This window comes from Mirounga angustirostris, unplaced genomic scaffold (genome assembly GCF_029215605.1).
Source record: "Mirounga angustirostris isolate CCGP_5_RB_7025 unplaced genomic scaffold, mMirAng1.0.hap1 SCAF_7, whole genome shotgun sequence".
NCBI lineage: Eukaryota > Metazoa > Chordata > Mammalia > Carnivora > Phocidae > Mirounga > Mirounga angustirostris.
Window position 1 is genome coordinate 78,482,132 of NW_026991715.1, and position 26,687 is coordinate 78,508,818.

The window sequence follows — 26,687 nt, forward strand, 5'->3', positions numbered from 1 at the left end:
AGTTAAACCACCAAGTAGTTACTCTCTTTCATTTATAAATTATAAATTAATACCTCACCTCCAAATCTCTTTACCTTGCGCAAAGGGCACACTTTCCTTGAAGACGAAGCAATCTTGTATTGACCACACTATCTTCTAATACTTCTCTCTTTCTACTCTATATATTGTTGTGTACTTTGTCATTTTGCCTATCAGAATGCAAGCCTCCTAAGGACAGGATTCCTATTAGTAGCATCTGTGAGACCTAGAGTTCTTTGTAAAATACTCTCACTTATTAGGAAATTAGTATTATTTGGATTAATAGTAGTGCAGAAAGACCTTATGGATATTTTATAAAATTTAAAATTTATAAAACTAAAAATTTTTAAAAATTTATACAATTTAGAAGAAAAGTTATTCCTTATGAGCAGTTTCTCATATTGGTCTTTAATCTGCCACATAAATAATTAGATTATAATATATGAAGTTTCCCACATTCCACTGTTTTTGACCTGGAAAAGTAACAGTTTTGTATGGTTCAATCTATGCCATGTACCCCATTAATCGGAAAGATTTAGCACTCATTTTGCATGGCACAAAGTATTTCAATGCAAAATGTTAACAATTGCATGATAAGATGGAAAACCTATGCAGCAAAAGAAAAAATGTCAAGTATATTCAATTTTAATATTGGAGCAAATATTTAATACCTAATGAAACTAAACATATCTGACTTCAAATTTACAAAATTTTGAATTCGTAAATGGGTAAATTTGATATTTCACTTACCAAAAAAGCCTTTCTAAAATGAATTCATCTATAAATAATAGTTCTATGTCATTCAAAAGTTTAAATTTACCAAATAAGTCATTTGAGCCTATTCTTACTATAGAATGCTAGATTATGGGATTCTTTAAATTTCAAATTTGGAACATACACGGTGACTTAAATGACACCTTTCACCTTAACTGTGAGGAAAATGACTCAGAGGAATAAAGTGATTTATCTTGTGTCCCATGGGGTCTAATATCTATGATTATAAATTCCACTGTTTGTTTGAATATTTTTCCCTCTTTTTCCCCCTTAACAAGAGGTCTAGGTCTGACATATGCTCAACCTTTGGATTAAGTAGACCAGGTCATTATGTTGTTTAAGTACCAGGTTATGAATACAAGTAGATGATTAATCAATCACTTATTATTCTACTTAATGCCATATAAAGTAGAAAAGGAATTATATAATCAAATTAATGACATTTATTATTGTTATCTGTCACCTTCATTTGATACATTTTTTTTATTACTGAAGTGAAATCGTTTTATGGCATCAGTTATGATATTTAAATATTCCATGTAATAAGATTGACTTGGAAGAAATCTATAATAAGATTATAAGGTTGAGGGCGCCTGGGTGGCTCAGTTGGTTAAGCGACTGCCTTCGGCTCAGGTCATGATCCTGGAGTCCCAGGATCGAGTCCCGCATCGGGCTCCCTGCTCGGCAGGGAGTCTGCTTCTCCCTCTGACCCTCCCCCCTCTCATGTGCTCTCTGTCTCTCATCCTCTCTGTCTCAAATAAATAAATAAAATCTTAAAAAAAAAAAAAGATTATAAGGTTGAAAATCTATAATAAGATTATTAAGTGGGTTAGATGGTGACTGTCTTTCTGAAGAGCTGACATATAGAGCCAAGACGTCACTATTTGAAGGATTCAGCCAAGAAAAGAGCTGAGGAAGCATTGTCTAAGTAGTTTTTACCTCTTGTGGAGTTTTGGTGTAGTATTAAAAAAAAATTAACACTAGTATTTGAGAAGACTATTAAAATGCTCCTCCCTCTTCCAGGTTCATATGTATGGGAACCTGGATTATCTTTATATATATTGCAAATGATTGAATGCAGGAGAAAATATGAACACCTGGCTGTTTTCCTTTTTCTATCTAGTTCTATTTGTTTAAGCTAGACATTAAAGGGATTTGAAAAAGTCTCTATCAGTGCCATTTTTCACCTTTTTTCGTTTTCTTTTTGACAAATGTATTTTTCTTTTTTTAAATTTTATTATGTTATGTTAGTCGCCATACAGTATAGTTTTTCATAAAAAAAGTTATGTTAACATGTAATGGACTTATTATTTTAAATGATAAATATTATAATGTGTCTTAGGTTTCATATATTAAATATTGATATGTATAATCCACAGAAAACATAAGTTCTTTGGAGTACTGAATAATTTTTAAGAATGTAAAGGAATCCCAAGACCAAAACATTTGAGAACCACTAGTGTAAACAGCATTATCTGATCTAGATACTATTGGTTCACAAAGCCGGCAAATCCAGATCTACATTCTGTTAAAGGAGAAGTGAGAACATGTTCATGAGGTGTTAAAGATATAGCCACCATATGAGACTTTCTTCTTGATATAAAGATTAGAAGAAAATTGAAGCAGAAATTATTTTTCTCACTGTTATTTAATACTATCTGTATAGTTCTTATAAAGATCCAGAGTACCCTGAGTATTATGTTTCTTATGCTTGTAAATTATGGGTCTGATGATAACTTTTTGGGGATGATCCTTATCTTTTCATTTTTCTTCTACGTAATTTATAATCTTATATATAAATGTTTATTGCCATTGATTTTCTATCTTCAGTTCTGTAAATCTTGGAAGGGTACAGTCTTCAGTATGATTCCATTGGATGGTTCACTAACATATTTTATGTTAGCCAAATTCTGAACTATAGCTAGGAAAAACTGCACCTAATCAGTTAACCAGCATCTAATATATTCATTTATTCATTTTTTAACCATCATCTGATATATGAACATTCAGTTCAAGTTCTAAATTTAGTTGGCTACCTGATGCCCCAGGCTTGATTGATGCTAACAGTGTTTGGGCAGTGTTCAGAACGCATATATTTGCTTAAAGATTATGGGATAAAAACTATTTATTTTGGTGAATGCCCATTTTGGCTCCCCACGTTGAAAGTACGTGTAACAGCACACCAACATTATAGTTTATTTGTGCCGGGGGGAAAGAATGGCCAAAAATAATTTCCTTAACTCTTAGGTGGTAACACTGAGAATATTTTATTTGTAAAATACTTGAACTCCATGAAACTTATAAGTTGTTTTGTTTTAATCTAATTTAGTTATAATGAATATGTGACTGGAAATAATAATAATTCACTTTGAGGCTGAAAATATTCCAAAAAACACTTAGATTGTATCCATAGAAATTGAAAAATATATACAAGGAAAAGAGTAGGCTTCCTAAGATTAAAATATATAGTCTCTATGAGAAGAGGCTCCTTGTCTGTCTTATTCTGTACTATATCCTAAGTGCTGAACATTATGTACAACATATGATAGGCACTGAATAAGTAGTTGTCTAATAAATGAGCATTCTTTTTTTTATATATATATTGTTATAAGTAGGTGGTAAAGATTTGGGAATTTAATGGTAATTGCTTCTTATTGATAGAACAAGGAGGAATGAGGATCTCAATAATACTTAGATTTCCTTTCTCTCTGTGGGGCATTCTTCTCACAATAAAATGAATAAAGCAAGAAAAAAAATTGCAGGGTCATTATTTTTTTAGCAAGCAATTTTGGTATAACTTTGTGAAGAATAGCCCTTGCCTTTAAAACAAGGAATTATTTCTTTTTTCATGCCATGGCACTGATGCTTTTTCATTTTGTATTCAATATGGTGTATTAGGAGACCAAGGCTTAGATTCCAGTCCTGACACTTTTCCTCTCTGATCTTTAGCAAGTCACTTAACCTTTCTAGTTTAATATCTCCTGATGTAAAATGGGGAAAGAAAGCTATTTTGTGTAGTGGAGATGAGCATGGAATTTAGTATAATAGCCTTCATTCAGGCAGTCAGTATTTATTTAGTTGCTCAGAACTGGGTACTGGGGATCTAATGTGAGCAAAATAGATGTTTCTGCCTCCATGGCACTTACAAACTAGAGGAGCAGAGAGACACTAATCAAACAATCATAAAGAATGTACAGGATGCTCTGGAAAAATAATAAAAGCCAGGTCCTATTAAAACTTAGTTTCTAGCAAATACACAATATTAATTTAATGGTTCCTATAAGTTAAGACACTAAATTGGTTTTCTTTAAAAGAACCTTACTTTGTAACTGAAACATTATTTTTGAAATTTTACTTATCATCAGATATCTAACATTTGTTATTTATGTACCAGATGCAATGCCACATACTTCATGGGCATTTTCCATTTTAATACCTTCCAAAAACCTTGAAAATAAATAACACTATTCTTGTACAGGTAAAGAAATTGAGGTTACATAATTTGTCCAAGGGCACATAAATAGGCCATGCAGAACTGCATTGAAACCCAGCCCTGTCTGAACTTTTTCAACATGCCTAGTTACTTCATGTTATTAAAGTCACGAATTTAAAGTGATACTGCATATAAGGATGACTAGCTTATTTTAGGACAAAAATCAGGTGAATATTATATGTACAGTACCTTTCTGTTTAAAACAATGGTTTTTGTGAATATTAAAAATCTCAAATTTTATTTTTAAAAAGTGAGTTAACCTTAACATTTATTGATAGTGTATCTGTGCCAACCTGAAATAATTTAGCATTCTACCTCAACCCCCTACTTCCCTTTCCTCCTCCAAAGGTTTTCTTTATTTCCTAGACACAGTCAGGGAGTAGTGATATTTTACAGCAACTTCTATTAATCTGATCATACATAGTTCTTTTTTTTTTTTTTTTTTGGATCATACATATTTCTACCTCAGTTCCTCCTGGACCAATTCATTATTGAATTATGAATGTGGGATTGGTAATGATATCTCTCCCATCTGGTTACTTAACAAGAATCTCAGTTACAGAATTTATTTTTTTATACTCCCAGAGGACATACGGTTTCAGCACTATTTATAAAATCATAAGACATCAATAGAAAATCACTCACTTAAGGCAAAAATAGGGAATACTTTGACTATGTAACATTTATGTATTTACTCACTGCCATTTATTCAGTAAATATGCTTGAGCAATTACAATTTGCTAGTGGTAGGCCCTGTGGTGAGAATCAGCAGTGCTCAAGATGAGAAAAGTCCCTGCCTTCTTGGAACTTAGAGTCTGTGTGTTGATACATCACTGGAAAGTGGATTTTTCTCATCAAGTATAAATTGTCCTGGTTTGCCATTTGTTCAGCTAGGTAGGATATATTGAATGTTTTATATAGAGACTCAGAGCTTGGAAATACATTTAACAAGTATACGTTCTTAAAGAATTGATATTCTTTGCACAGATGAAACTTACCTTCCCCAAACGTTTAGTCATACTCTTAAAATATTATAAATTCTAATTTGGCTTTGTGGTCAAATGTCAAAATGTCAAGGTGATTATGTATCAATGGCACATCATTGATACATTGTGAAGGATCATTGTGAAACAAAGTTGCTGGGAGACTCATAGAAACTCTATGAGAACAGAGGCTATTTACTTATTTTATACCCAGGACTAAGTGCAGTGTTTGTACCCAGATATCTGGTAAATGAAGTAGGTTTACCATACAGGGAAAATAAATGTTTAGGTAGGGAAAATAGTTATTAGGTTTTTCAAAAAGAAATAACATCCCTGTCCATCTCATGTATACTTTTCCTTTCCTGCTTCCTTCTAATATTAAAGGATTAGGTTACTGCTTGTATCACTTGCTATTTCGGTTAAATACATGAAAACAGTCCTGCTAACTTAAACTAAAGGGTATTTTTTTAATCTCAAAAAGTCAAAGAGTAACTGAAGAATTAGGTTTTCATAATAGGTAGGAACTAAAGCAGTTTAGGAGGTAAGAAACCAAAACAGAAGTTTATTTCAACTATATAGATATACAGTGGTTTTCAGTCCGTTTGTCCCTCAGTTCAGGAATTGAATTCCATGGAAGGAGAAATAAATTTGGCCTACTTCTTGGCAGAGATGGTTGCAATCTTAATTATTACCTCACCAGACTGTGTTAATTGTGATAGAGATACTACCAATAAAGGAATATGAGTGCAAATAGGAAAAGAATACAGTTACCAAAAACAAGAGATGTTTACCTCCCTGATCCATCTTTGCTCTGGGTTTCAAGGAGGAATATAAATTATTCATACCCATCTTGCTAGATATTTTTTTAATCCAGCAGTTTAAAGTACAAGTTCCTATGACTGGCTAAAAAAGCATACTGCAATTTGACCATCTGTCCGTAGTCACTAATGACCCTCAAACTATCAAGTGTTCTTTGTTCTACCAGAGGAGTCATTATTCTGAACAGTTTGGCTGCATTTGTTACTTATCACTTAATTCTTGAGTTATTTTTGCTTCCTTGACCTCTGTTTCATTATGCTATCCTGATCCCATTTCAGTGTAGCCTGATGATAAGTCAGATCCCCTGAGTTCTAATCGTAGCTTTACATGAGAGTATACTTGCTGTATATCCTTGGGTGAGTTAAATGGCAGATCTAAGATTCAGCCCAGGTTTTGTAAAATAGAGAAAATGATAGGATTTACCAGAAAGGATTGTTTCAAGAATCTATACAAAGTACTTAACACAGTTCCTGGCACATAGTAACTACTCAATGAATTTTAGTGGTGATAATGACTATTATTTTTCTTCTTTCATTACTATTTTCTGATCTCTTCCACTGGTCTTTTCTGTAATAATCTTGGCTTCAGGGAATGTTTTTAAAAGCTATCTCTCCCGGTGCCTGGGTGGCTCAGTTGGTTAAGCGACTGCCTTCGGCTCGGGTCATGATCCTGGAGTCCCGGGATCGAGTCCCACATCGGGCTCCCTGCTCAGCGGTGAGACTGCTTCTCCCTCTGACCCTCCTCCCTCTCATGCTCTCTGTCTCTCATTGTCTCTCTCACAAATAAATAAAATCTTAAAAAAAAAAAAAAAAAAAAGCTATCTCTCCACTCTGTTTTTCTACATGTGATAATAGGATTTTCTCTACTTAAGCAGTATTCATCAGGTGTGGAGTTTCGGGAGATAAATGGTTAATTTGTTGGGGGTATTGGGCCCAGGGTAACCCTTCCTAACTTTTTTCATGTCATGCCACACTTAGAAATTGATATCCATGTGGAGTGAATGCCTGAGACTATTTACCCTGATCTCTGTCCACCTTGGGCCCTGTTAGCAACCCAAGGGCAGAGGGGATTTTTGTTTTGTCACATCAGTAAATCATTTGCATTTATGGCACAGTGGTTGGGGAATGTTTGTAAAATGGTGCCAAATGTGGACTATGCAAAGAAGTGGTTGGAGAAGTTATTGTGTTGGCTACCTTTAAATTCAGTCAAACCCCTGCTCAGCGGGGAGTCTGCTTCTCCCTCTCCCGCTCCCCGCCTTGTGCTCTCATTCTCTATCTCATTCTCTCTCTCAAATAAATAAATAAAATCTTAAAAAAAAAAAAAAAGGGCGCCTGGGTGGCTCAGTTGGTTAAATTCAGTCAAACCATTTCATGATAAGTTTGAATGACTATTATGTCTCTTAATAAACTGTTCTGGGTATTGGATAAGTTTGAGTGACTTAAGAGTCTGGGTATGGGAACTTAAAGGATAAATAAGATGTCTTATTTTTCCTCAAGGAGCTTAACATCTAGTGGAAGAGTATCACTGCTTTTTGTGATAAGAAATTGAACTTTGAGGAATATGGTGGCAAGAGATTAAGCTAGTTGAGGTAGGCTGCTTGGGAGTCTCGTTCCCACAGACAAGGCTATTTGAACAGTCAGTTAATACAGCAAAAACTTTAATTTGTATAGAAGGCTGGAATCTTTATTCCTAATCAACATGAATGATCTCTAAGAACTTTCCCTGTAGCTGAATCTAATTTTCAGTCAGCCTTTTCTCTTTGGATATGTTTTGGTCACTCTTAACAATTTTGGCTATGCCGTCAGGGAGAAGTATTGAATGGGGGGGGGGGGTGATGTTCATTTAAGAATATAATACTGAAGTATATTCAGGTATTAATAGTAGGAAAAGAGCCAATAGAAAAAGAAATATTGAAATGAAAGGTAAGGAAGGTCCTTGAGAAGACATGGAAAGAAAGAATCTAAATAAAGCCCATGTAGTGGGAATAGCATGGGTGAGAGGGAAGAGGTATTCTCCACTGAAATGCTCTTATTTCCACACCTTTCATTTGCTCCTCTGGGTTGTTGCAGTCTGGTTTCTACTTCTACCATTCTAAGTCTTTTTTAAAAAATTTTTATTTATTTATTTATTTTTATTTGAGAGAGAAAGAGAGTGAGAGAGAGATAGAGAGAGCATGAGTAGTGGGGGTATGGGCAGAGGGAGAAAGAGAAACAATGCTGGGCTTAATCCCAGGACCCCGGGATCATGACCTGAGCCGAAGGTAGATGCTTAACTGACTGAGCCACCCAGGCTCCCCTCTACTTCTACCATTCTAAAAGTGCCCGTGCAGGAGATAATTAATAATCTTATCACATCAGTTTCATGGACACTTTCTTATCTTTCCTATATCAATCAATATTTTGTCTCTTCTTTCAGCTTCTGATTTTCTTAACTTTCAGTATTTATTCTCCATGTTATCCATGAACTTCTTTCTCCATGGACTCTTCTTCCTACTATTAGAGTTCTTTTATACCTCTGACTTACTGGAGAAAAGAGTCTGCATCTTATTCATCTTTGGTTCCTAAAACCCCTGCCCCGCTTTTAGAAGACAAAACATTTATTAAATGTTTGTGGAGGAGAATGACTTTCACCTCTTCTATATTTGGGTATTCTCTGGGTCCTTTCCTTAACTCTGCAGTTTGACTGCCCATGTGTTCTGAGTGATTCATCCAAAATTCACTTCTTTAATTACCACCTCTAAACTATTGATTGCCTTCTGAGTTTTCATCATGTATGGCCAGCCAACTTTTACTGGGTATATGATTCAAACTCATAAAGTTCAAACTTGAAACCATCATTTTTGTCCCCAAACTTTCCCTGCACTCTTCTGTAAAGGTAAATGGTATCACCATATACACAGTGTCTTGAACTGGAAACCTGAGCCACCCCAAGTCTCCCTTTTGTTTACCCTCTGCATCCACTCATACAGTTTCATTTTCTAAATAGCTCTTGACTACATTACCACTTGGCCGGCTCCATTGATATAACATTCCTTTAGGCTCACATCATTTGGCTACTGTGTTAGCATTCTAAGTTGTTTCTTCACTTCTAAGTGTTTCTCTCTTTCAACTTACCTTCCTGACTAAACAGCTAGTCTTCCTTCTGAAATGTAAATCTGATCATTCTCTATGCTTACACACGTGGTTTATGGCTGTACAATATGGTAGCCAACTAGCTACATGTGACTTCTTAAAAACTCCAGTAAATTAAAATTAAATTCAGCTTGTTAGGTGCACTAGCCACATTTTAAGAGCTTGGTAATCACATGAGTCTACTGGCTGGCTGCCATATTGGACTGCACAGTATAGAATATTTCCATCATTGCAGAAGTTCTATTGGGCAGTGTTATTCTTTGGCATTTGATGGGATAAGGTTCATATTCTTTAGCTTTAACATTTAAGGTCCTCCTCGATCTAACTTTTTTTTCATCATTTTCCATGTTTATTTTGTTCCAGTCTCAAGTGTGCCATATTTTTATGGCAGTGCGTTTTTCAAGCAGAGTGCTTGCATGCTTTTACCAAACTCCTAGTTGTCTTTGAAGATGAAAATAAAACATCAGCTGTATCAAAAATCCTCTGTGGTAATAGTTGGTTCACTTGTCTGCCCTCTGTACACTATTTATTCCTTAGACTTTTTTCTAAAATAGATATTCAAATTTTCCTAAATAAATAGCAGAAGGAAATAGGAAGAATGTATGGAAAAACTAAAGCAAAGCATGGAAATGAAGATTAGAAATGTGAGGTGATGTGCAACGGGTATTAACATCAACTCTGTAATAATCCACTCATTTTAACTTCACATACTTTCTATATTTGAAGAGCTGTGGACTCATGATCTGTGGCTGTGCAGAAAAGTCAGCTGGGACTGTTTAAAATACATAAATTATTTGCATATTTTTACCCAAGATAATACGCATTATCTAGGATAACTGCAGTCATCAGGATGAATTGTAAAAAGTGTCACTGGGAGATGCATTTGCTGGTAACTAAAAAGATTGGATTTGGGACAAATAGGAGAAACTGGATTGAGATGCATCTGGTTAGTTATTACAGAGTTTTCCTGACAATAAAATAATCAACAAATGTGAATTATGAAACTTTAGTACTAATATTCAGATGGTATATACCAATATACTTCACCAGTATACTTGGGCCATTTGTTAGAGGCAGTGTCTATCCTGAGTAGTTGATTCTTTTGTCTTGCAGTTGTTAAACAGCTGAATACCTTGAAAGTGACCTCTGCATCTCCTACTCTTGAAAGTTTGAGTTGTTTTGTCATGATCGCCATTGCCCATGTTGGTATATACCTTTTATGTTACAACATTTGCCTTTAATTTTATTTTTGGTAAAGAAACTCTGAAATCTATATTTTTCAAATTTTGCTCTGTCTTTTCTCAAATATGAGAAATAAAATAAAAAGTTAAAATTGGGTTGGAAGGTACATATTGATAAGTTGCATTGCTCAGTATGATATAAAACAGCATGAAAAATACTTCAATCATAAATTTGGAATCTTAAAGTTATTTTCTTAAGAAATCATTTAGGTTTTTCCTAGTTATTTTTCAGAGATCTTTACTGTTATTTTCTTTAATACTATTTTTTTCCCTATAATAAGAAATAGGCAGAGACTTGGCAATTCTCAGAATAACATGAAGATACAGTCTTCTTAGGCAATTTTGGTTGGCACATAATGTTATTCCTTCTGTGTAGCCAAACTGTGTTACATTTTTCTAAAGTAAAAATAGTAAAATCTACTGTGGCTTGTCTCCAGTTTATATTGTAATTTTATTTATTCACTGATTTTCTCAGTAATGTGACAAAAGATTGAAAAGATAAAAAATAAACTTTCTGTACTAGTTAATTTACATACAGATGTGTGTATGTGTACTATCCACATAGGCTTCTATTCTTCCAGTTAATGTGATAGTTTTAGTTTTAGCTTTCTTTTATAACCCAAGTCTGTAAATGTCAATTCATGTTAGCAACATACTACATTTTGAATATTTATAACTTTATGTTATCATTTATACACTTTTTCTTTTCATTAGGCATATTAGACACACACCTTCAATTTATATAGATTTATACAGAACTTTTATAAAGTTTTTTTTAAAAACATTATGTTACCTTATTCTCACCTCTGAGGTAGATGATTTTATAGTTACTGGAATGGATATGAGGTTCTGAATATTTTAATCAGGGCAATATAGGTTATGCTGAGGTAATAAACAATCTCAGTCTCAGAGGCTTAATGCAGTAAAAGTTTATTTCTTCTTTATGAAAATTCAGCTGCAGGCATGGGTTGTCCTCCAGGATGGTTGCCCGCGGTGTGGCAACTCAGCAGTTTGGCTGACTTTGATTTTAGGATTTTGCCATTTCAGCCTAAGCCATCTACAGTTGTCAGAGCTTGGTAAGGGAGACTAAAGAATGTACAGGGGCTTTTGACTGCTTCAGCCTAGAAAGGAGCCTAATTGTATGAAGAGCTGGGAAGTAAGAGAGAGAGAGTATGTGTATGTTCCAGATTAGGTGAGCACTAGTAACGTCTGCCTTATGAAGTGATACAGCACACCAAAGGCCATATAGCTGGAAAGTGTCCAAACTGCTGAAGAATCCAGTTTGAATTTGATTCAAATTTGGCATTCCTTCTATATTGTTCAGTGAGTTCTTAAAGTGATTAATTGATCATATTTTCACTTTTTCATTTGGATGAATTTGCATTTTACAGAATAAGAAAACAAATTCTTAATGATACTGAAAATAATAAGCAATTAAATAATGCTTTTGCAGTTACTTTAGTCTGTACTATTTCTTACAAATTGTACACATTATAATGAATGTACATTGATACCCATTGGGAAACTATCCTAACTCTTGAAAAAGTAATGCAGCTATATAAAATTAACAAAATTTAACTTTAATTGCCTTCTCTTTTTTCATCTTGCTTTTGACTGGCTTATTCATTCACTGTGTCTATCTTTTTCTACTTAATAGCTTCTGGCTTCTAGTTTTTACTTAATAAAAATTAAGTAATTTAGGGCTACTGTGACCCATTATTCCCCTTACTATGTATGCCTTGCAGTCTCTCCATGAATTTATTAATCTCCATCACAGCTTCAAATTGTCTCATGTTCTTGTTTGCACCTATGTGCATGTGTTTTCTTCTACATTGATTTCCTATGGTAGATATTCTGATTGGGTTATCTTTATCGACTAGGCCACATCATCAGTCACAATCCAGTCTAGAGATTGACAACCCTTAGAAAAAGTGCCCATCAGAGGGTCATATTAGTTGTGGTTGAAAGTAGGGGATTTTGCACAGTAGAATACACCATTAACTGCTGCAACCCACTCAAAAGAGCTTGTAGGCAAAGTAATTTTTCTTAGAGTAGGGCCGCTTGACAGGTCCCGTGATAGCAGGCCTTGTGCATTATTTTAATGTTAGAGTCCCATCTTTTTTAATGGTAGAAACCAGCTATACTTCCACTGAAAAACCTAGGAGTCCAGTTTAAAAACAGTTGTGTTGGGGCGCCTCGGTGGCTCAGTCGTTAAGCGCCTGCCTTCGGCTCAGGTCATGATCCCAGCGTTCTGGGATCGAGCCCCGCATCGGGCTCCCCGCTCGGCGGGAAGCCTGCCTCTCCCCCCTCCACTCCCCCTGCTTGTGTTCCTCTCTCACTCTGTCTCTCTCTGTCAAATAAATAAATAAAATCTTTAAAAAAATAAAAAAATAAAAACAGTTATGTTCATGAATTTGGACAGCTGAATATCTGAGGAGAGAAAAAAATGAAAAGGTTATGATCTAGATGGAGATACTACTGGGTTACTGAAAAAAACAAGTGTTGAATGAAACTGAAAAGTTTTAGTTGACTTTTTTGTGGCAATGTATTTTTTATTGAAAACTGCAAAGAAAAAAAAAAGGTGATTGTTCAGAATGGAGGGATTGTTAATAGAACCTGCCTAAAAAATTCTTAAAAAGAAGAAAGTTAGAAGCAAATACACATTTGAGTGATGGAAGATTGGCAACCTAACTCAGAGAAGCTAAGATGCTAAGTGCCCTGATCAGTTAAGAAGTTTTTACCTATATGTAATACAATATCCTATTAAAAGTGACTTTAACGTAAGGGCATATTTTGTTGTTGTTATTTACTTAAGAATATGGGCAGACTCAGAGTTGATTCAGTGATTTTGTAAGATTATCAAGAATTCTGTTTTTTTTTCCATCCTTGTCCCTCCATAAGATGGCTACCTCAGCTTTAACAATTCTGTTCCCACACAGTAGTGTCTCAAAGAGGAAAGAGAGGGGGCCTGAAAAGAGGCCTTCTCTTCCTATGTTTTTTTTTTTTTTTTTTTTTTTTAATCAGCGAGAAAACTCTTTCCCAGAAACCACACTGCTAGAGTCATCCCATTCTCTTATTTGTCTGAACTGCTTTATCTGCTCAGCCCTAGACAATGACTGGCAAAAGGAAAATTATATTTTCATGATTGGTTTACACCAATTATTACAATCATTATGTATCTCTTAGGGCTGTCCCCAGTTGCTCTCTAAACAAAATCATGATACTGTTAAAGCAGAATAAGATTTCCTTTTGGATAAACAAAAAGCAAATTCTGCTGTGATCAAAACTAAGAGATGGCTTAACCAGAACATAAATGTACTTGTTAATGCAAGTAGCTACCAGGTTATTACTTTTTATTATGAAAGGATGAACCAGAAAATGCAGTTCACTAAAATAATATATTCATTTTGGTGTAATGTAAGATCATTGTATTGGGGATCAGAAGACTGTTTTGGTAGCTGATTTTGTGACCTCGGTTAAAATTACTTTGATTCATTAGGAAGACAGTCTTGCTTAATGTTTAAGATCCCAGACTTAGGAGTCTAGTGCCTGTGTTGAATCCTAGCTCTACCATGTACTATCTTAAGTTTAATTTTTTCTAAGCCCTGTCTTTCTATATATAAAATGAAGGTACTTACAGGATTGTTGTGAGGATTATATCAGGTAATGCTTGTAAGCTGCTTGGCTCAGTGCCTGACATATGTGCACACTAGGTAACTATTAACATTATTAGTAATTTCATATGTCTAGAGTTGCATTTGTAATATATTTTGGAGTTTTTACTGTATTTTTTTGACACCTCTTCACACCATACTCTGTGTATATAGCATTTGACTTCTGAAAATAGCTGTTATTGGTGAGAGGGTAGGTCTGACGAGTTTAGAGATAGGGTAAGAGCTGGGAAATTGTAAGAGAAATATGCTGGGGAGGGAGATGGTTGATCATAGAGTAAGAGGTGAGGTAGGGAAATGCTGATTTTTAAATAGGACTTTAAAGTTGGTTGGGAGGGGCTCCTCTGGGTAGCTCAGTCGGTTAAGCTTCTGACTTCGGGTCAGGTCATGATCCCAACGTCCTGGGATCGAGCCCCACATTGGGTTCCCTGCTCAGCTGGGAGCCTGCTCTTCCCTCTCCCTCTGCTTACCTCTCCCCCTGCTTGTGCTCTCTCCCTCTCTCTCTCTCTCTAATAAATAAATAAAATCTAAAAAATAAAAAAAAATAAAAAAATAAAAGTTGGTTGGGATATAATTCCATGCTGAATTCTTAGAAGTGTAGGTTGGAAGAATTATCAAGCCTCATATCCCAAGCTTTAGTGCCTGAAAAAGAACACTAGGAAATCCATGAAAAGACCAAGGTGAGAGGTGAACAAGGGAGCTGTGTGCTTTGCACTTTCCTACAGGACACTTCCTAGCTAAGCTATATAATACTTATTTAGGAATTACTTCACCTATGGCTGTCTACCAGTATACCATCAAATAGGAGACAAGTACAATTTGGTACATAACTATCACAGGAACTGATGGTATATACTGAATTGTAGGGAACTGGATGAGAAAAAAGGATCTATCAGAGTAAACAACACTGCAGTATCCTAAACATAGATGAACATGCATTTGATTTTTTTTTTTTTTTTTTAACTTTTGAGTGTTAGCAGTGAACATTTTACTGGAGATGAACAGTGGCAGGGTACCTTGTTGTGGGAGTCTTCTGTTTAGTGCTGCACTTGGTCAACATCATATAATGACAGAGCTTGGTAGCTGATAGGCCAATAGAGAAGACCCAAGAATAATTATGAAAACAAGCCAAAGGAATTTTAAAAAAGCACAGTAGTCAGAGAACTTCAACATGGGGTCAACAGCTCCTGCACTGTTTTACATCAAAGTGGAATAACCCTAATAATCTTGATACATCAAAAAGAGTAGAATTAACTCATTTATTCTGTATAGTAAGACAGGGATATCTTTAGCATTGGATATAGTTCCACGAATGCTGAGAATTTAAAAGAAGACCAATAAATAAATAAATAAAGTCACTTTGGCTTTTGAATGGATAAACTTCAATTATTTAGAGTGTAAATGAAGTATAACTACATGTTAAAACGTGATAATTGTATACCCAAAAGATAAAAATGAAACTGCTCAGTACAGGATGCAAGCTGAGTATTGGTGGTTCTAATTTGGGGATTTGGGTAGTGTATGAGAATCACCTGGGCTTGACCTAAAACATACTAAATGAGTATCTAAGAAGTCCTGGAGTGAGTGCATGTTTAATATGTTTAATTATTCTAGTCCTTTTTTTTTTTCTGTCCTGAGCCAGAAGGATGTTATCCATATTATGATTTAAAAATTGTGATGAATTGTTGAACACTGCATCTGAAACTAGTGATGTACTATGTGTTGGCTAATTGAATTTAAATTTTAAAAAATTTAAAAAAGTAAAGATTGGCTAGCTCCTGTAGGTTTTGCTGTGGTATATTTTTGGAGATGATGTTCTTTTCAGGCTTCTCTTATCCCAGGAGTGATGATTAACATAAAAATTGTAGGTTTTGTTATACATAGAAAATGCAATATATATTGTCAATCCATATATTTTAGTTAGTTCATTTACAGATAGTAGGCATCTGCTTTATGCCATTCCCTGTGTACTGGGGGTATAGTGGTGAGCAAAACACCTGCTCCCATGAAACTAAGTCTAGTAGGGAAGACAGTTTACACAAAAAGTATACAAGTATATCATTAATAAGTACTTTAAAGGAGATGTACGGGGTGCTATGGAAGCCAATAGTAGGTGTTTATTTGTAACCTAGCATGGTAGATTAGGGAAGGCTTCTCTAAGGAAACTGGAGCTGAAAGAAGAATAGGCATTAACACAGCAATAGTGTGGTGTGTGGGGGGAAAGTATGAGGCCAGTGACAGAGAACACATGGCCATTCTAAGGGAATACGAGTTAGAAGGTTTTGTGGCTGGAGTGCAGAAGGTAAAGCAGAATGTAGAGTAAACAGCAAGGTGAGGCTAACAAGGTAAGTATGCCATCCTATGTTGAATTTTATAAGCCATAGTATACAATTGTTACTGCTGAGCAATAGGAAACCACTGGAGATTTTAGAGGATGGTGGGGAGGTTAGTGGGTGACCAGAGCAGATAGAGGAACACGGGTATTAAGCCATATCAGTAGTCAAGGCGATTGATGATAGCAGTGGTGAACACTTTAAATGAATTTCAGTGATTCTCAGGAAGTAAAATCCATAGGACTTTGTGATTATGACGACCATGGAGGTACATTGATTAGACTTCCCTTTAAGAGACCCTGCTGTAGGAAACATAGTTGACAGCCTCCAGCTGTCACAGATTTGGATCCATCATTGCATCCATGCCAGGGCCATAATTCTTAAGCCTTTTCCAGCCAGTGACTGAGTGTGACCAAACCTGGCCATCCTGATTAACAGAGGACCCTCTTCTCTAATGGGCAACCTTTCTTTGCGTGAAGACATCCCATTGGCCTGGTCAAAACTTTCTTAGGACTGCCTTGTAGTCTACTGCTCTTCTTACCCAACCATCCTTTCTTTCCACTCTCTTTCACAGGTCTTAAGCCTGCATTAACCTTTGTAGGATCTCCTCTTCTCCTTTTCCCTCCCTCAATCCTTTGGAGACCTTCCCCCTAATAAATCCCCTATGATCTATTAGTTTGCCAGGGTTTCCTGCCGTAACAAAGTACTATAAACTGGGTGACTTAAACAACAAAAATTTTTCACTTCACAGTTTTAGGGGCTAGACAACTGAAATCAAGATACTAGCAGACTTGGTTCCTTCTGAAGGCTATGAGGGAATGTTCTGGATTGAATGTTTATGTCCCCCCCCCCATTCGTATGTGAACGTATTTGAAGATAGGACTTGTAAGAAATGGTAAAAGTCAAATGAGGTCATAAGGGCAGTGCCCTCATCCAATAGGGCTGATTCCTCTTATAAGAAAAGGAAGAGATACCAGAACTCTCTCCCTGCACACACAAAGAAGAGGTCATATGAGCACACAGCGAAATGGCAGCTGCCTGCAAGCCAAGAGAAGCCTCAGAATGAAACCTGGTACTTTGATCTTGGACTTTATAGCTTCCAAAATAGTGACAAATAAATTTCTGTTGTTTAAGCAATCAATTTTATGACATTTTGTTATGGCAGCCTGAGCAGACTACTACACGGAAAGTTCTGTTCCAGATTTCTCTCCTTGGCTTGAAGATGGTGATCTTCTTCTCCAATTGGTATTCTTTCTATATGTGTGTCTGTCTGAAAATTTTATTTTCTTTTTCTTTTTTTTTTTTTCCGACATTATACTGGATTAGAACCCATTCTGATGACTTCATATTAACTTGATTGATTGTGTTAAGACTCTTTCAAATGGAGCTAGGAGTTAGGATTTCAGCATATGAATTTGGGGGAGACATAGTTCAACCCATGACATAATCTTATCTCTACCGGTGTCTGCTTCTTGAAGAACTTGAAATGACAACTGATGGATTGGGTTTTGGCAATGGGGGATGAAGATGAGAGAGATGTCAGATAAAAGTATTTTTATATATATGTATTCATTGAGTTGGATTTCTTGATAAATCATAGACAACTAAAATTGTGGCTCACTAATTTTTATTTGTATTATGTTGTAATGGTAAAGTAATTAGTTTCAAAGTCATTCTTGGTCACTATTTTACTTTTTTGCCAAAAATAGCCAAGACTAAAAAATGTTTTATCAATAGTTGTACATTTTGTTATTAAGAATTACTCTGCTTTATCATTATGTCTTCAGATAGGAGAGTGTATGTATATAAAATACCCAGTAAATAATATATCCCTCAGTTTAGTTTTGAATGTGCTATAGAAGAAATTCAGGAATTAAGGAAATTAAGGAATATTACTTACATCTTTCCATACTTAATAATACCCTACAGGCTTTCATTTAAAAGAAAACAAAAAGAGTAAAACCAGATGGGTACAGCAAGTTACATTGATCGGTTTTCTCTTTCATAGAGTAGTAGAATGAAATGGAGTTTTATTCTTTTTTTTTTTTTTTTTAAGATTTATTTATTTGACAGAGAGAGACATGGCGAGAGAGGGAACACAAGCAGGGGGAGTGGGAGAGGGAGAAGCAGGCTTCCCGCGGAACAGGGAGCCCCATGCGGGACTCGATCCCATGACCCTGGAATCAGGACCCCAGCCGAAGGCAGACGCCTAACGACAGAGCCACTCAGGCGCCCCAAAATGGAGTCTTATTCTGTTGTGTTTATTTTATGTGGCCTCATACATTTTTACATAAAATTTTATCAAGCTTACTTTAGCAGTTCAGTTTTATTTTTGTGCTGTAGCTTTTACATGCTATTTAAACAGAAATAATTCTTACCAACCTGAGTATAATGGAACATTGAGGAATCTGCAACTATATTAGACAGCTATTTGAATTTTTTTTTTCAAGATTTTATTTATTTATTTGACAGAGAGAGACATAGCCAGAGAGGAAACACAAGCAAGGGGACTGGTAGAGGAAGAAGCAGGCTTCCCGCAGAGCAGGGAGCCCGATGCGGCGCTCGATCCCAGGACCCTGGGATCATGACCTGAGCCGAAGGCAGACGCTTAATGACTGAGCCACCCAGGCGCCCCTAGACAGCTATTTGAATGATAACTTGATTATCTAGAATGGATCTGATCAAGATCATTTACCTGTGCATGCCATGTGATGAGTCAATATCATTCAATATCATCAATCATATAGTTATTTTCTTTTGTCCTTTTAATCTTCCATATTTTCCTCTACACATTTATAAAGTCGCTATTTTTTTTGTTAAGAAGCAACAAAATGTTTTCATACTGCAATATGCATTTACTATGTCTAATAGAAAAGTGTCATATCTATAATTATATGTGTAATTGTCACCACACATAGACAAGATTGTGTGTCATGAACTTAATTAAAACATTCATTTGTGAGAAAAGAACTACAACTGTTAAAATTGTGTGAGTTTTAAAGCCCCCTTACACTTTTGCTTATTCAAAAATAAGGCACATTGCATATTAAAAAATAAAAGTAGCCTTTTTACTTAAAATTTCAGTAGACTTTTATTATGCATATTGTATTTTATTTTTTTAAAGATTTTATTTATTTATTTGAGACAGAGAGAATGAGAGAGACAGAGAGCACATGAGAGGGGGAGGGTCAGAGGGAGAAGCAGGCTCCCTGCCGAGCAGGGAGCCCGATGTGGGACTCGATCCCGGGACTCCAGGATCATGACCTGAGCCGAAGGCAGTCGCTTAACCAATTGAGCCACCCAGGCGCCCGCATATTGTATTTTATGTTTAATATTTATTACTTTAAGTAGATGGTTCATTGAATCAGCTGAGTAATTTTGAAGATTCACTGATGTTTTTGACCTTTCCTGAGAAAAATCACTGCATATGGATATATTTGATGTTTTTATACCCATGTTGCTGTCACGATCATGTAGCCATCAGTGCCTAGATCTTTGGACTTAGAGAATACTTTTTTTTTTTTTTTTTAGAAATTGCATTTCTAAAAAAAAAAAAAAGAAATTGCATTTCAACTTTAAATTCTATTTAACAACACACAGTTATGAATTAGTAACATTTACTAAAATGCTAACTTCATTTAAATTGAACTGCATTCCCCCACTTATTTGGTGCCCAACAATGTACCTTCTATATATACGGAGTAGGTTCTTGTTTTTAAAGAACTTGGATTCACGTTTGGAAGATAGCATTTAAAAAATTATTAAAGGAGAGTGCAAGCTAGAATAAATAACAAAGTGCTCACACTGATGCAAACACTTACACTATACAAAGATAGAGAAAATAGCATTGCTAGCCAGATTAGCCACTCACTGAAAGTTTGGGAATTCATTCAAGAGAGGATGAAGACCTTGGGAGTGGAGAAGAATGTCAGCTGAGATAAAATTGCAAAAGTCCTTAAAGTCTGTGTTTGTATCCTTCTCTTTTTTAAGACTTGCCAGGGTACCTTGTGACTGGCAATGACTAGGTTATTGGCATATTGACTACTTGATATATAGTATATGACCCGGAAGGATCTTGTTTTTTTCCAAAAATGATTCACATGACATTAATTTCTTCTTTGTTCACTGAAAATGTGAGAATGTTTGGAAAGCCATATATGGTGTAAAACCTTGAGTGAAAGCCTGGCAAAAGGGAAGAGGAGAAATTCTAACTCTGAATATCCTTAACTTAGACTGCCAAGTGGCTTCACTCACTCTTGTGTATTCACTTTTTTAAACCAAAGGAATGCTTGAAGATGTTATTCAGCTATGTGGTTCAAAAGGACTAATGGTGAACTATAATCCCCCTGGACTTTTTTATTCCTACTTCCAGGGTCAGTATTTTTATGTTCTTAATTTTTCTGTGAATTACTTTCAGAAGTCTAAATCACAGGTTGGTACACTATGGCCCATCAGCCAGATCTGGTTCACTGACCTATTTTTTTAAGACCTATGAACCAAGATTTTTTTTTTTTTTTTACATTTTTGAAGGGTTGTAAAAAAATCAAACTAAAAACAAAAAATTAAGGTGAATATGTGGCAAGAGACCATATGTGATCTTTAGAGTCTGCAATATTTACTATTTGATCCTTTGCAGAAAAAGTTTAGATTTCTGATCTGCATAGGGTGTGAGTATGTGTGAATGTGCACAAACATGCACACATATATGTACTTGTTAATGTAACAACCTAAACATTTAAGTTCTCACTATATAAAGACTAGCTTATACTTCTTAGTGCCATTTTTTTTTTTAAGTCTTAACATTAGTATTAACTCTTACATTGGTTACATTTGTAGTTTTAAATACTATACTTTAACCTCTTGTTTCCTGTTCAGCGCCTTTGGGTAGGTATATAGATAGATCTATAGGCAGTGACTAGTGGAAGCTTACTTGGTTTTTATCTATGCTTAGTATAATTTTCTAAATTTTCACCACTGAGAAGCTAGCACAATGCCTGATGCTTACTAAAACTCAAATATCTCTTGAGCATGTGTTTATATGTATCTGTGTATTATATGTATATATGTGTAGGACAGTTTATCTCCCAGGGGGATCCCCACAGTCACATATGTAGAAACTTTAGCTCTTTACAGTTGGCCCTGTAGTCATGGTATTTATTATCACACTTGTTACATCGAATAAAGTGACACAGAAACATTTAAGTAAACTTTTATGTTGTTACTTACTGAAATATCTTCTATTTTGTTCTTAATCTCCCATAGCCATTTGTGTAAAATATATTTTCTTGTATGTGGATTTGAGGTTATTTCACTGGAGGTAACTTAGGCATTAATTGTAGGGTCAGATTTGGAGTACTGAGCTAGAATATGATTTCACTCAGAGCCTGAATAAATATTTAAAGAGCATCTTAATCAGACACTGCTACGAAGTAGTAATACAGTGGTGAACAAGATATGCATAGCTGCCCTCATGGAACTTAGGGGGAGAGAGGCAAATAAACACTCAAATAACCATATACATAAGGAAATATAAATGCAAATTGAGGTAAATAATTTGAAGAAAAAAGTTATTTGAGAGAAAAGCATAGAGTATGATTCTAAGTCAGAGAGACTTTGTTATGTATTCAAATAATGATTAATGTTTAGCACCCTAAAATATTTTCATTTCTCTAGAGCAGTGGTCCTGAAACTTCAGCAATGCATCATACTGACAAGAAGTGTTTGTTAAAACACGGGTTTCTGGGCCCCAAGTTCAGTGTTTGTCATTTACTAGGTCTGAGTGGGCATGAGGATTTGCATTTCTAATAAATTCCTAGATGATTGTGATTCTGCTTAGTTCCTTCTCCTTGGAAACTCTGATTTAATTATGTGGAGATAAGGACTAATATACCGAGGGTGATTCTGACATGTAGCCAAGTTTGTGAGCTACTTAATGCAGAATTTGAACATGTATAAACATAATAGTTTCTTAGTGGGACAGAAAGTACCTAATCCTGCACATTGGTAAGAAGGCATGGGTAAGGTAGGGAAAAGGCTGGAATAGAAGGCTTCAGTGAACGTATGGTTCCTTAAAGATTTATTTGTCCATACCATAAGCTGATAGAGAAGGGAGTAGGTCAAATGGAAGAAATGGTACACAACAAGTAGGATAGATTTTGTTTCATAAATAATCCTACATAGTAAATCGTTTACATTTCTGAAATGTAGTCATTCTGATATTGAGTGCCTCTGATGTCAGCAACAGAGGGATAATTTATTTTTAGTTTAAGTAAATATAAAGTAAGGATCATCTATGCCATATTCAAATAATTTTTATTTATTAATACGTTCTATTTAATAGGATGAGAAGAAGAAACCGAAAGACTAGGAGATATGGAGTTTTGGACACTAACATAGAAAACATGGAGTTGACACCTTTAGAACAAGATGATGAGGATGATGATAACACTTTGTTTGATGCCAATCATCCTCGAAGGTAAGTTAAGTGTTGGGCAGTTTCATTCCATGAATTAGGGAGGCAAGTCCTTGATAAGTAAATAAAGTAGAAAAAATACAGTATTTCATTTAGCAGTTTTTATCCTAATAGATTTTATTCAGTTCTATTTAATGAAGTTCTTTGTGCTACCCAACCAATAGCTCACATGCATATTGCTTTGCTAAAACAGGTATAAATAATAGAATACCATTCCAAAAAGAGATCTGTATTATAGATCCTTGCAGAGCTTTGTCCTTTTAACTGCTACATACTGACAAGTAATACGTAGTAAGTTTTTATGTGTGTGTGAGAGAGAGAAATATTAGTAAAATTGATTTTCTTTTTGCATTCTGAAGATATTTTGATTTTAGTCTGTGCTCCTCTATTTGTAAATCATGCTTTCACTCAAAATTGTGGGACTGATGGTCTGCTAGTACAGCTATGATATCTATTCTCAGATCTGTTCTTGCTGAGTGTTAAGACCCTTCCTAAGAGATTTGTATAAGCAAAATTACATGGTTATAGACTTAGTTTCAAAGCAAATGGGATAAAGAAAGGAGGTAATAAAGATTCCACTTAGTAGGGAAAGACATGTTGAAATAGAGGGGAGACTATTTGGCTAAAGGAAAACTAAAGTCCACAATCAGTTACAACAAATACCATGAGTACAGAAATCTTGGCTTTTTATACATGCAAGGTTGGGAGGATCAGCTCTGGCAGAACATAGGGATCTGCAAGGTTTTTTGTTGGTTGGTTGGTTGGTTTGTTTTTGAGGGAAATACATAAGAGTTTTACAATCTGCTAAAGAGTTTGGTATTACCCTGCTGTTATTGGAGAACCATTGGTGTTGTTTGTGTGGAGTGTATCTAATGAGATAATCAGATTTGTGTTGTGGAATAATACTTCTTGTATTAGTGGGAAAGTTGGCCTAGAAGAGATGAAGGATGAGAGGGACAGACCAGGGAATGTAGGAGGCACATAAAGAAGGGAATGATTTCCATGAGATAAAATTACCTGTAGTTATCTTTTATTTTGCAGCCTGCCTCATCACAGACCTTTCTCCAATACTTATCCCTCTCTTATGCCCCACTTTTCATGAATTATGTGTTCTATTAGGGAGCTAGACATTAATCAGAGTGACTTAATAAACAGAATAAGCATAGGGTGATATGAGAACTTGTAGTGGGGACATAGAACAAATAACCAAAAACTAATGGTCCAGAAACACCTCTTGGACATGCTATGTTAATTGAGACCTGAAAAAATGAGTAGAAATTAGCAAAATTAAAAGTGGATATAGGGGTGGGGGTTGGAGAGAGAACAGCAGGCACAAAGTACCAGAAGCAAAAGAGAGGGTAGAGTATTCAAGGAACTAAAAGAAGTTAAATAGATGCTACATTAATATCTGTGAGAATAAATGAATGAGGGAATGAATAATTTTTGAGCTTTGAATGCAAAAATAAGAGTGATGGGTAAGGCAGGACAAAGAATCAAAAGGCAGATCATGATCCATGGCAGTCAGTGAGAAGTCACTCAACAGATTATGAAAAGCCACTTGGAAAATTTTAAGACGAGGAAACATAATCAAAGTTGTGTTTTGAAAATTACTTAGATTGGAGAAAAGCAAGATAAGGAGTAAGGGAACCAGGAAGACCAGTTAGATGGTACAAGTACATGGGGTGGCCAACACCAGAGTGATAGCAAGAGAAATAGAAGGGAGTAAGTTATTAAAGAGACTTTGAACGGTATTATGAACAAAATTTAGGAATTTTGTTTGGAGGGTAAAGGAGGGAGAAATGGTTATAATAGTGGAGAAGCATGTTTCGGGGTAATGATAATTATCAATGATATCAATGATAATGGCATCATCTTCAGATTTTTAGTAGTATGACCCCATATACTTAAAAAAAAAAAAGACTTAGAACTTTAATATAGACATGTTTAAAGTAAGAACAGCAAATAAACAGTGCTTACCTATTCATTCATTCATTCATTCACTCATCCAAGTAATGAATGATGGAGCAGCTGTTTATATAGCAACTGTTGAATGTCTGGCATTGATCTGGCCACTTGGGATACACTACAGCCACAAAACAGAAAAGAAAAAGAAAAACATCCCGGCTTTGTGAAGCTTAACTTCTAGTTGTGAAAGGTGAGATTGGGAGGTTGACAGTTAATTTTCATTTTCACTTGTCCTTCTATATCCTCCTATGTTGATTTTTTTTTTCTCAATTACTTTAGAAAAAAATTGCCTTTTGTTTGGGAATAATTTCAGAGCTTCAGAAAAGTTATAAGAATAAAAATAGTACAGGGCGCCTGGGTGGCTCAGTTGGTTAAGCAACTGCCTTCGGCTCAGGTCATGATCCTGGAGTCCCGGGATCGAGTCCCACATCGGGCTCCCTGCTCAGCAGGGAGTCTGCTTCTCCCTCTCCCGCTCCCCCCTCTTGTGCTCTCTCTCTCTCAAATAAGTAAATAAATAAAAGCTTAAAAAAAAATAAAAATAAAAAAAATAAATGCAGATCGTTCTTTGTTAAAAAATAAAAGAATAAAAATAGTACAGAGAATATCCTTCTATTCTTAAATCTAGATTTACTGACATTTTACTTCATTTGTTCTCTTGTGTGTTTTTTTCTATCTTATAATATAGATACAGAAGAATGCATATTCCTCATTTTATATTTACCTAATGTTCTCATGTTTCCTTATAATTAGATTCAGGTTATGCATTCTTCCCTGAAATACTGTACAGATCATGATATGTCTTTCTCAGGGTATCCTATCTGGAGACACACAGTGCCCTTCTTTCTTAGCAGTAGTAATTTTGATGCACCTGCTTAAAGTTTGCCCAGTTTCTTTAGTATGTTACTATTTTTTTCCCCATTGCAACTAATAAGGCATTTTAAAATCATGAAAATATTCTGCTTTTATCAAAATTTTCCCCTAAGTTTAGCAGTCATTAGTCTTGATTGTTGCCTGATCTAATCTTCACTGTGATAGTTTCAAAATAATGATCTTCCAACTTCAACATTTCCTTCATATTTACCAATCAGCATTGATATTGTAGTATAAGCAAGAGCTCCCCCTCATTCCTTCTGTATTCATTTATCTAACTATTGACAGTATGGAGTCATGATTTTTCTCCTTTTTCATTGCTGTCCTTGCCAGAGAGAGCCGCTTCAAGCTGGCTTCTGTGCCCTTGTTACTTGCTTCCATTTTTTTTTTTTTTTTTTTTAAAGCAATTCCTCACATTCTGGCCTAGCAAGATGTTCCAGGCTCATTTTTACCTACCCTGCCCTAGTGATGGAATTAGCCATTTCTCCAAAGAGCCTTGGTTTCTTTGAGTGGGCACTAAGTGAGCTCTTTATTACTAAGGTGTGTCCTTACTTCTTGGCCCCTTCAGCAGACAGGTCTGTGAAATGTATGTGTACGTGCACACACACACGCATGCCCACGTACATGCATATTCACATATGTATGCATACTTTACATAGTATTTCTTCATACCTCCCATTCTACCTTGCTGGTCTATTGCCACTGTGTTCTTTCTTGCCTTCTCCCTTTTCCATAGTTGCATTCTCTTTGTTCTGTCATGAGAATGACTTCCAACAATCTTCTGGATCCCAACATCAGCATTTACTTATTTACTCAATTCTGTAATAAAACTAATACAGTTTCAGAATCGCTTTGCCTATGGCACTAAAATAAACAAGCCTTCTAAGAAGGTTTAGGATTTGTTAGTTTTCTCTTCA

General features: G+C 35.4%; 1 protein-coding gene across 2 annotated transcripts in view; it reads left to right on the plus strand.

Moving 5' to 3' along the window:
* Positions 1–26,687, plus strand: part of FAM174A (family with sequence similarity 174 member A) — a 46,931-nt gene that overhangs the window by 768 nt on the left and 19,476 nt on the right. Inside the window, exon 2 of one of the 2 annotated variants that reach the window (XM_045899239.2) lies at positions 22,804–22,942. In XM_045899239.2, coding sequence (XP_045755195.1) covers positions 22,804–22,942 — 139 coding nt within the window. Of the gene's footprint in view, positions 1–22,803; positions 22,943–26,687 lie in introns of those variants that run through there. The other variant, XM_045899238.3, reaches the window with a different exon arrangement.